Consider the following 10,969-nt stretch of genomic DNA (forward strand, 5'->3'; position numbering starts at 1 on the left):
TGTATGTGTTATGTTGGAAAGTGATGCTGTATTAATTCTTACTTAAGTAGTGTGGTAAATATAGTTCTAGGTTATAATAAAATGTTAAAATAGAAACTATGCTAAGAAAGATACTTTTTTTTTAAAGAGAGGAATCACACCGTGATAGCAGCCACAGGACACCTAAATCTCTCAGAGAAAGAAAATTTATTGCTCTCTTATCAGAAGAAACAAACTTCTTCCCACTTCACTCAGTCAGGACGACGCCAGTTGGGATTAAGAGGAAGAAGTTGATGATGACCAGACAGAAACTTGAACGGAATTTATGCATCATGTGTGAGATGTATGAATATGCAACAGGCTGTTGTTTTTAAGGGTTAATCCTCTGTTAACGTGTGTCCTTTTTCAGGCTTATGTTGCCCAGAAAAAGGTACCCGGACATCTGTAACTCTTTGTTTCTATTGTCTCATATTGTCCTAATCCAAATTGTCCAAATTACTCTAATTATATTGCTATTTTTATAACCGTTTTATTATCATTAAACTTTAAAAAACAAAAAAAACAAACAAACAAAAAAAACAAAAACAAGTGATTGGTGATTGGTGTTTTTCGCAGTTTGCAGCATGTCTTGGGCTGGCTGGAGGTGGGCACAGATTCCCTCATCACTGCGGGAATGATGATTCTGGCCGTGCCCACCCAGCCACTCAGACATATTCCTCACTCTTCCAGTTCGTTGGAGTTTCCTAAGCTTCTGCTTGTAAACATAACAGCAAAACTTTGCATTTATTCTTTATTCTATCTCCCAGGTGTTACCAATGGATGATGTGCTCAGTGGGACAGCACGCAGTGGGTTGCACCCATTTCACTGCCCAAGCGGGTTCCAAGAGAAAGTTCTTGAACCAGGGCGCTTCTTTCTTTACAAGATGCAGAAATGCATAATATTTGTGTGGACACGAGGTTTTCACGCTGTCCAGGACGGCTTTTTTATAGCTAAACGCCTTCACCTCCTGCCCTTCAGGGGGGTGAAAAAGGGCTTCACACAGGCAGGTAACCTCCAGGAAAGCAGTGGGGGAACAGCATCACCACAGCCTTTTTACATATTTAACAGCAGCACCACATCGTTTTTCCATATTTCCATATTTAACAGTCCCAGCCAGTCCGGCTGTCAGTGGGAGAGGCTGAGGGCTGAGACCGCCCCAGAGCGCCGCGGTGCCTCCCTCTCTCCCACGGCAGCACCCGGGGGACACCGAGAGACAAGGTTTCCCCGCAGCTCGGGGTCACCAAGGGCACACGGCTTTCCCACAGCGCCGGGCTGGCGGGCAGTGACCAGAGGAGGGGGCGAAGGAGGGACGGGACCCCCGAACCGCCTCTGCCGCCCGGGGCCCCGTCACGGCGGGGCGTGAGGGATGAGGGCCCCGCCCCCGGCCCCGCCCCCGCTCCCTGTTTACCCACAGGCTGTGCACGTGGTGGCCGCGCCGCGCCATTGGCCCGCGCGCCGGGGCCCTGCCGCCGCCCCGCCAATCGCCGCGCTGTCCACGCGCTCTCGCCCGCGCGCGATTGGCCCCGGCGCGGCGATCACGCAGCGTGACGCACTCCGGGCGTGCGCCCGCCGAGTACCAATGAGGCGGGGGCGCAGGGGCGGCCCGCGGCGAATGGCGGCGCGCGAGGCCGCGGGGCGGCCAATGGGCAGCGCGCGGGGGCGGGGCGTAGCTCCGCGGGCGCTGGCGGAGACGGGCGGGTTTAAAGCGCTCGGCGAGGGCGGGCGCGGTTCCCCCGCGGCCGGGGAGCGATGGCGGCGGCCGGGCCGGGCCCCGGGGCCGGCGGCGCGGTGAAGACGCTGGCCCTGGTGCTGGAGGACGAGGCCCGGCGCGGCGGAGGCGGCGGCGGCTACTGCAGCGGCGACACGGTGTCGGGGCAGGTGCTGCTGGAGCTGGCGGGGCCGCTGCCGCTCCGCGGGCTGCGCCTGGAGGCCGCGGGCCGGGCGCGCGTCGCTTGGAGCGAGAGCCCCGGCGCGGTGCCCGGGGCGGGCACGTGGGGGGTGGCGGTGCGGGCCCCGGGGCCGGGGCCGCGGCGGGAGGCGGAGGTGCGGTACCTGGACATCCGGCAGAGCCTCCTGCGGGACCCACCCGAAGGTGAGGGGGGGCGCGGGCCCGGCCGCTCCCGCAGCGGGGGTGGCACCGGGGGAGTGGCGCTGCGGGAGTGGGGAAGGGCTGCGGGAAGGCGGCCGGCGGTGGGGGGGGCAGGCGGAGGGTTGAACGCTCCGGGTGAAAACGGGCACCGGGACCCGACAGAACGGGCACAGGGACACCGGACGGAACGGGCACAGGAACCCAGCAGAACGGGCAGTGGCCGCGGGGCTCCCTCAGGACAGCGCTGCCGCAGCGCGCGGCCCGGGGAGGATCACCGCCTCACCCGCGGCCTCCCGAATGATTCCCTGTGTGGGGGCTGAAAAGCGCCGAGCGGGACTGGAATAGAATAAAATAAAATAAAATAAAATGCGCAGCTGGATTCCCTGCGCTGTGTGGGTGCGGAAGGTTTGGCCCCGCCGCGCTGCGTGTGCGGTAGCAGCAGCCCCGGGCAGGGAAGCTGCCGTGGAAGACCCTGGAAGCAGCCGGGCTCATCAGTGGATTAAGGCGGCAGGGGAGGCTCGCTGTGGCGGAGCTCTGTCACTCACACACTGCAGCACTACGGCAGCGTTGGAAAAAAATTAAAGGCAGAACGACGACATTTCGTTCTGTAAGGGTGAAACGCAGCTCGGGCTGAGCTGTAGGGAAAGTAGATTCAGGCCTTGTCAATTGTGTAACAGTAGGCCCTGTGTGAATAAATTGGGAGCTCGTGTATTTATAGTGTTTCTTCATGCTGACCTTAAATGGTAGATTTTTCGGCACAGAAGTTAGTTTAATTGTTAATTGGAAAAACAGATTAATTCTTGTCTTGCTGAAAAGAAATTTACTTTATGCTTTGGAGAAGCCATTTTGGATTAGAAATTGGCCACAGTCCTGCACTGAATCTCAAGGTCTCCCATGTTTCCTTGATTTTTGTTTTTCATTGAAATCACATCACAGCATAAATAAAGTACGGGCCACAGTCCAGAACCCACTGGGATCAATAAAAACTTCTTGCATCTGGGTGTTTTCATACATAAATAATTTATAAAAGTGTCTGCTTTGTTCTATTTCTGGAATAACTAAAACATACTATTCATTCTTATCCTACAGGTGAGGAAAACTTAATTCTTCTAGATGGAAGACACGAATTTCCGTTCAGCTTTCAGCTCCCTCAAGAGTAAGTTCAATAATCCAACCTGAAGGGATTGTGCTGGATGCTGCTTGTAGTGGAACATTAACTTAATGTAGTTTGACTTGTGTTTTTTTTTAGTATCAGCTTTATATATTTGTCTTAATCAAGCACCACGCAGACAGGCCTTGTTTGCTTCAGCTTCCCCAAGGCCCTAAAAGTACAAGCTGTAAATTGGGAAATGTTTGCATACGCAGGAAGTGTTAATGTTTGGAGCTGGAATATTAATTGAAGGTAATGGTTTTATGACTGCTCGTTTCAGACCTCTGGTGACCTCCTTTACTGGGAAGTATGGCAGTATCCAGTACTACGTGAAAGCAGTGCTGGAGAGGCCTGCTGTGCCTGACCAGAGCGTGCAGACAGAGCTGCAGGTCATCAGCCATATCGATGTCAGCTCGCCAGCTCTCCTGGTAAGAGGGTCCCCCACTTCTCCTCCCCCTGTAAAACCAGCTGCAAATAAATAAACCATTTCCAAGCAGCATTCACATCCAGCCATAACCCTTCCCGTGTTATTCCAGAGCATCATTTTCTGACTTCTGAAAGCATATAAGCTCCCTGAGCTTTTCTCTATAAATAGATTATCTTAGGTTGTGTGAATAGCAAACAGAGTGGCTTTTTTAATACCATTGATTACATCCCTGCTGGCAGAGATGCTCCTGCCAAAAAGTTAGGCAGGCTTCAGATGCATAAATAAGGCTTAATAATAGTAATGTGTGTGTGCAGAGTAGTTACTCTTACCAGAGCAACTACATTCACAGGGCTGCAGTGTCCTAAACTCTACAATAATAGTAGGTTGAGGAGCAGTAATTAGGGAAGAGTATTAATCATGCCCAGCCTGTCATTTAGGCTCTGGCCATTATGTTACATATCCCTGCATTTTGCATGTCGTTTTCTACCATGAAGTGTGTGCATGCAGCTGCTCCAGAGATCCTTTCAGTTATTTCCCTGTGACAGATTTGGCCACATTAAAGCATTGAGTTTTTAATAATCACTGGAAATACTGTAGAGTAATAAGAAAGATCAGGCATTAAGTAATGAGTAAATAGGCAAGATGGAAGCTAATGAGCTGGATTCTTTTATCTCAACCCATATTATGAAAATAATATAAAATTATACCTTGCACTTTCATGATAGCAACTGGATCTAAATGGTTATTCATTTAAATATGAATGAGTCATTTCTATTTTATTTTAAATGGTAGGATAATTTTAACATCATGACGTGAACATAGAAAAGAGATGTTTTGAGCAGGCTTTTTTTCCCCCCTCATTACATGCTTACATTTTAATCCATTCTAGGCAGAACTTGGGGTATTTTGGCAGTGACATCTGTAAGCAGAATAGTCTTTATATTCATTGGTGAGGAGTTTGAAGGCATCATACCCACATTCTGTAAGGACAAAGCAGACCATAGGTTATTGCACAGAAGACACATCAGGATGGCAGTGCCAATCTTAATGGATTCCAAGGCTACCACCAAAAGTGCAAAACAACAGGGTTTTTTCATTATAATAAAGAAAATAAAAACCCAGTTTTCATTACTGTATTGACTGAGTGTCACTGCCCAGCAAATCATTTTGAGCAGCTTTGATCCTGGCCTGGACACTTGACATGTGTGCTTGTGAGTTTATTCAAATGAAAACATTACAGGCAGTGTAAATACCATCCAGTGGGACAGTCCTTGAATAATTAGATGTTTTTTGTCATGCCTCTACATTTTTGGGGGGGTTTTGTGGCTTGCAAGCAATGAAGGTGCGTCCCCTTAGCCCAGTGCCTAGATATATTTATCCTTCCTTAGAGATAGAAAAGTAAAAAAATTCCCTGCTTAACTGTTAGCTGTTTGCAGATAAAATGAATTTTGCATTCTTCTGCACTGAGAAACATGGAGATAAACATGACAGTATTCCATGGGACCTTTAAAAAGTTCATTTTGAAGACAAAGCACATGCAGAGACACACTGGTCTGTGTTACTTCGTACAGACTGGGATTTCAAAAGAGAAATATTCAGATTGCCACACCTTGACTCCGTTTCACATGGTGGCAAAAACTACAGTTGCACTGAGCAGTTTAGGGATTCAGATCATGTGGATTTTAGAGCTGGGTTGCAATGACTGATATGCATAACACTAAACTGCAAGTGATTGAGAGCTTTATCCCATAAAATGAAAAATACTCTATATTTTATAGACACCTGTTCTAAGAAGTCAGGAGAAGATGGTTGGCTGTTGGTTTTTCACCTCTGGGCCAGTGTCTCTCAGTGCCAAAATTGAGAGGAAGGGATACTGTAATGGTAAGAGTAGTTACCTTAAAAATATAAATACTCAGCATCTAATAGGTTGTGGGTTTTTTTTTAATCTCAGTGAAGCCAACATTTTGTAGTTAAAAAAATAGTTCTGTTTAACAGAAGTAAATTAAGATCCATATGAATTCAGTTTTTTCAATAATCATCTTACCTTTCCCCTTGGGAATATAAATTGAAAGGAAGTCCTGTTAATAACCGTATGGAAAATCAATGAACATTTCTGTGTAAAGAACAACAAAATGTTTTTATCTGGGATAAAATACTTAACTGGGATGTAATTAGATTTTTACATCCTATTTGTGTAGGTTTACACTTTGGTAAGAATGAGCTTTAGCAGCTTCTTCATCTTGATAAGATTAGATACATTGAGAAAATAAAACATCCTGAAATTCATTTAGTCCTATATAAAAGGAAGATTGGGGCGTAATCTGCAAATAAAGCTTTTATAGCTTGTTCATATTATGCTTAATGTTTCAAAATGAATCATTGTTTATGTGTAAAACATAGTGGGTGGCTATAATTTTGCCTGGATACCACTTTGAAAAAAATAAACTGGCTTGAGGAAACTTACCAAGTATTGTTCTCATAACACTGCAGATGATGTACGTGCTGTGTAACTTGCTTTGATACTCCCAGAGGAAAGTTGGTAAATACCAATTATTCATTGGACTTTTTCTGTCTCTAAGGGGAAGCCATCCCAATCTATGCAGAAATTGAGAACTGCTCTTCTCGTTTGATTGTTCCAAAAGCTGCCATTTTCCAAACACAAACTTACCTGGCCAGTGGGAAGACAAAAACCTTCCGTCAGATGGTTGCCAATGTCCGAGGAAACCACATTGCCTCTGGGAGTACAGATACCTGGAATGGGAAAACTCTGAAAATCCCACCTGTATCCCCATCTATACTTGACTGCTGCATTATTAGAGTAGAATATTCATTAGCTGTAAGTATTGGGTTTTCAAATGTACAAACTTTAGATATTGCATTCAGTTGGGAACAGAAGAATTTACTGAGTAGCTGTTAGGTTTTTAGCTTGGGAGCTACAATAAATACAATTCCAGAGAAAGGTGTCCCAGCCCCTGGTGGGGGGTTAGATCTAGATGATCTTAAAGATCACTTCTAACCCAAACCATTCTATGACTCTACAAAAAATAAATATCATAAACCACATACATGAGAGACTGAAGGTCATAAAGAGATTCTGAGATGGAAAGGTGGGAATAATGTGGAAAAGGGAAAACTGTTTCTGAGGAAGAAGCAGCTTAGTTTCAGATATGCAGGGATTGTTTTAGGAAAGCATTTCAAGCTGAATGGGGTCCTTAAGTGATTCTTTCCAGAAATGGGAAGAAAAGACTGAAAGTCAAGTGTATAATTATGTTTGTCAAGATGGTTTGTATTTTTCAATGTCACTTAGAAACAAGTCACAGAAAGAATGAAACTGCTGTAAAATAAGGAAAGCTGCCAGGGTATTAGCTAAGCATATCTGGGATGACAAAGCTCTTAATTTTTAAATTTGCAGTGTAGGCAGTAGGGCAGCTTTTAAGAGCAGCATTCAATGGGGTCTCATGATGTTTTTTTCTTCTGTTTGGGGGTTGTCACATAGGTGTATATCCATATTCCTGGTGCTAAGAAATTGATGATTGAAATGCCTGTGGTGATTGGCACTATTCCATGTATTGGATTTTCAAGCAGAAACTCCAGCATTACCAGCCAGTTTAGTATGGATATGAGTTGGCTGGCATTGACCATGCCTGAACAGCCTGAAGGTAATAAATACATATTGAACTGTCTCTACTCCAGCACAGCACTGTCTGCAGCAGATGGGTGCAGTGCCACTTTAAGGGCACTGCCTGGGATGTAGGCAATGGAAATCTGACTCACAAAGTTCTTAAACTGAGGTCCAAAATGATTGGTGAGGTTACCTCAACTCCAGCCTTCCTGAAGTCTCTGTGTACCCCATCTGACTGAAACAACAAACTTCTGATGGTGGGAATATTCTAATACAACACAAGTTTGCTGCTGGAGTTATCCTAAAAGCACAGCACTCTCTGTATTCCTGCTGAATCACCTGAGTTTAATGAAAACATAATTTTAGTTACAGTATTTATGTGTTCAGTGCACTTCCAACACAGTTTTTGTGGTCCTGGATATACTGTAATGCAGATGTTCTTGCTGTGAGTGAGTGAATAGTTTGAAATATGACAGAAGCATCTCTTGTGTTTCAGCACCACCAAATTATGCTGATGTAGTGTCTGAGGAAGAGTTTTCCAGACATGTTCCTGCTTATCCACCTCCCATTGACTGTGAGGAACAGTTGTGTTGTCCTGTCTTTGCTTACATACAAGAGTTCCGGTTTCAGCCTCCACCTCTTTATTCTGAGGTAAGAAAATAAATAGCAGGTGGTGTTTTTATTGTCAGATGGCAGAAAAAACCCAAACACATACCTAAATGCAGGAATTGCAGGCAGTAATTGTTGTCTTTCTTCTCTACTTAGATTGATCCACATCCAACTGATGTAGAAGAAGTTCAGCCCGTTTCATTCATGCTCTGAGGATTTGTAATGAGCATCATTGTGATGAATGTCTTAATCTTTCTGCTGCTTAAGCTGGTAGTGCAGCTAAAAAGGAAACAGTTTTCTTTTTCCAAACTTCAGTCTGTGTACGAGAAAGGCAAAGGAAAATGGAGAAGGAGGTGTGAGCACGTTTGGTGATAAAAGAGAACCTGCTGGATTAGTCTGCACAGAGGATAACAGGGGAGCAGCTGAGCTTGGGATACTTGAGAATTACCTGAAAATACTGAAAAGAAAATGCATCAATGAAATACTGAATGTTTTCCAAAAAGTGGATACACTACACAAAGTACGAGGAGGAGATGTGTGGATCTTCTGAAGAGAAAAGAATTTCTATTTTGTTTGCAACGCTCTGCAAGAATGTACATAGCAATGTCAAGAACTCCTGTAGTAGAACAGAATGTGGGGTAAGAAAACATTTCCAAAAGATTCCAGTGGTCAAGGGGCTTCAGCTTGGCACTGTCTGCATCCAGAAAAGGAACACTGCTGCATCACAGAGCGAAGTCTTAACGTCACATTGGCTGGGAAGCTGCCCTTCTCACGGCTGCCAAGTGGTACTATTTCCTCATTCATGATGATCCTGAGGACACCGTGGATGACAGAATGGCTATTACACAACATTGCAAAGGCAACCATTTCCTGAGTGCAAGACACAAGTGTGGAACAAACAGTAAACTTTGAGATGAGCTTATGCACTATGCTTTCTTTCAAGGGATTTCTTAAGGGAATTATTCTAACCTCTTCTACTGTGAGTTCTTCTTCTGCATCTTAAGCCTATGGATAGCATGATAAGGGGAAGCATGGCAAGGGAGAAACCTTTTGCCAGCAGCAGGTATACTTAGCAAAAAGGACAATATTTATTTATTCAAAAGCCTTTATAAGCCTACCTCTGTTTTGGATATTTACTTACGGTCAGATTTGAGACCAAAAAAAGTCTTGTTAAAGCTCCAGTATACTTCAAGGTTCTAAAAGGGACCCTAAATGGTTTCTGTGGTTAGTGAATGAGATAAGAGGTGTAAATATACCCAGAATAGACATAGCTTATAACTGAAGTGAAAGCAGACATCAGGGGAATAAAGTTCTCTGGTAATGGCACAAAGCTTTTCATTACTCCTGCATTTTTGTCTAAAGATCTATTGTCAGGGGCTGCACTGGTCATTTGCTATCCATACTATATTTGTTGGTGTGTTTCATTGTTTGTTTTTGCTGTTTAATTTTGTTTTGGTGCAATATTTTAATGTTTTCTTCCTCAGGTCATTTAGAACAGTGAGAGTTTGTTGCTGCTAAGAGTGAAGGCACAGCATTTACTTGCCCTTCTGCTGCCTTCATTTAAAAGTAGAATGTTTGCTTCCTGCCAGCCATCAATTGGGAACAGTAAACAATCACCAACAGATCACTTACAGGAGCAGAAAACAGCATTGTCAACATGCACGTTTACAGTCCTGTCTGAAATACAGGGGATTTTGGACTACTAGAAACACTCCATATGTCTTACAGAAGGGTTAAAACCCGGTGCTTCATGTGGTAAAACAGTGTACTTTCTGATGATTACAAACATAGCGATTCAATTTCCTTCATTCCATCGATAACTGCAGTTTAAACAAGGTCTGAATGGTTTTTATGAAATCTGTCTTCACTTAAGCAGGGATTTTTCTACAGGCATACACAGATATATATTTTTAGTCTTCTTTTAGTTTAACTTCCTTACATTGTCTAATTTCTAGCACTTCACCTCAAATCCCTTTTGCATCAGTGTGAAAGACAGACTGGTGGAGATTGACATTTCCAAACTGCAGTTACTCCTTTCATTTGCAATATTTAGTATTGTTTTCTATAGCAAATGCAGCTTTAACCAAAATTTGAGTGCATGATTTAGGAAGGACATGCTAAAAATGATTATTTAAGTCTCAAGGTGTAGCTCTCATGCCTTTTTGTTTAAGTGAGGGCCTGCCCATACAATCAATGAAGGATTTTCATTCACATCATTTGGAAAGGGAACAGGCATCTTTTCCTTAAACAGAGACCATTATAGTTACTTGAAAAGTAATTTGGTTGTGTAATAACTTGCATGGTAATAATTCAAAATATTAGCTTAAAGAACATTAGGTGCTTTTTGGACTGTAATACCTGATAGGTGATGTGTGCTACTTGGCATAATCATGGTCAAGCAAACAGCAGTATGAAGGGTAAAGGTGTGCTTTTTTTTTTTTTTTTTTTTCTAAAATCTTTTGAGTTGTTTTCTATTCTTTGCAGATAAACTGTGGCCTTAGATTGTTTGCTGCAAAAAAAGTCAACTATTAAGTGTTTCTTAGGAAGCACACGTGGCCCTTCAAAGGAGGGGTGAAAACATGATTAAGTTCTGCTCTCTGGCACTTGGCTTAGTGCAGAAATTGATCCTTAAAAATAATTACTGTTTGCACAATAATAAGTTCAATATGCAGGGGCTTTGTTTTGATAACTGTGAAACAGTTTAAAAGAGACAAAATAAAAAAAGCTGTTTAACATACAGGAACATGATTGTATTTTGTACTAATGAATGAGCCCCATGGGTTCTTTGTTAATAAAAGTGTCAAATCTACATTGTGCTGTTCATCTCTGGTTTGGTGCTATGTCAAGAAATACCTGTATTCTACCCTACAGATCTCTAATTCTCCTCTGATCTGGGAATTATGCCTTCATCTGTCACTGTTTTAGTTCTCTGAACTATTCATAACCAAGAACTGGAACAAATTGATCAAACAGGGCCTCCTCCCACCCATAGTTATTGTGTAATAGGGGCTCTTACCCGTAAGGATTGAAGGATGTGAGCTCTAATTGGATCT

The 10,969-nt window shown here is 43.8% G+C and overlaps 1 protein-coding gene across 1 annotated transcript; it reads left to right on the forward strand.

Annotated features, from left to right (window-relative positions):
- The first annotated feature begins 1,385 nt into the window (after positions 1–1,385).
- On the forward strand, positions 1,386–10,725 carry ARRDC4 (arrestin domain containing 4). Its single transcript, XM_063170145.1, has 9 exons — positions 1,386–1,678; positions 1,726–2,111; positions 3,198–3,264; positions 3,539–3,686; positions 5,464–5,566; positions 6,265–6,521; positions 7,182–7,344; positions 7,804–7,958; positions 8,073–10,725. The coding sequence occupies exons 1-9, from the start codon at positions 1,386–1,388 to the stop codon at positions 8,127–8,129; spliced, it is 1,629 nt and encodes a 542-aa protein (XP_063026215.1). The 3' UTR covers positions 8,130–10,725.
- The last annotated feature ends 244 nt before the right edge of the window (positions 10,726–10,969 follow it).

Source organism: Melospiza melodia, chromosome 15 (genome assembly GCF_035770615.1).
Source record: "Melospiza melodia melodia isolate bMelMel2 chromosome 15, bMelMel2.pri, whole genome shotgun sequence".
Taxonomy (NCBI): domain Eukaryota; kingdom Metazoa; phylum Chordata; class Aves; order Passeriformes; family Passerellidae; genus Melospiza; species Melospiza melodia.

Bases quoted from the DNA above. Each gene is read 5' to 3' on its own strand.
- ARRDC4 (XM_063170145.1), top strand. From the start codon at position 1,386: ATGAGGGCCCCGCCCCCGGCCCCGCCCCCGCTCCCTGTTTACCCACAG. The intron at 3,265-3,538 runs GTAAGTTCAATA...TGCTCGTTTCAG, and splicing joins AGCTTTCAGCTCCCTCAAGA to ACCTCTGGTGACCTCCTTTA. The intron at 7,959-8,072 runs GTAAGAAAATAA...TTCTCTACTTAG, and splicing joins CTCCACCTCTTTATTCTGAG to ATTGATCCACATCCAACTGA.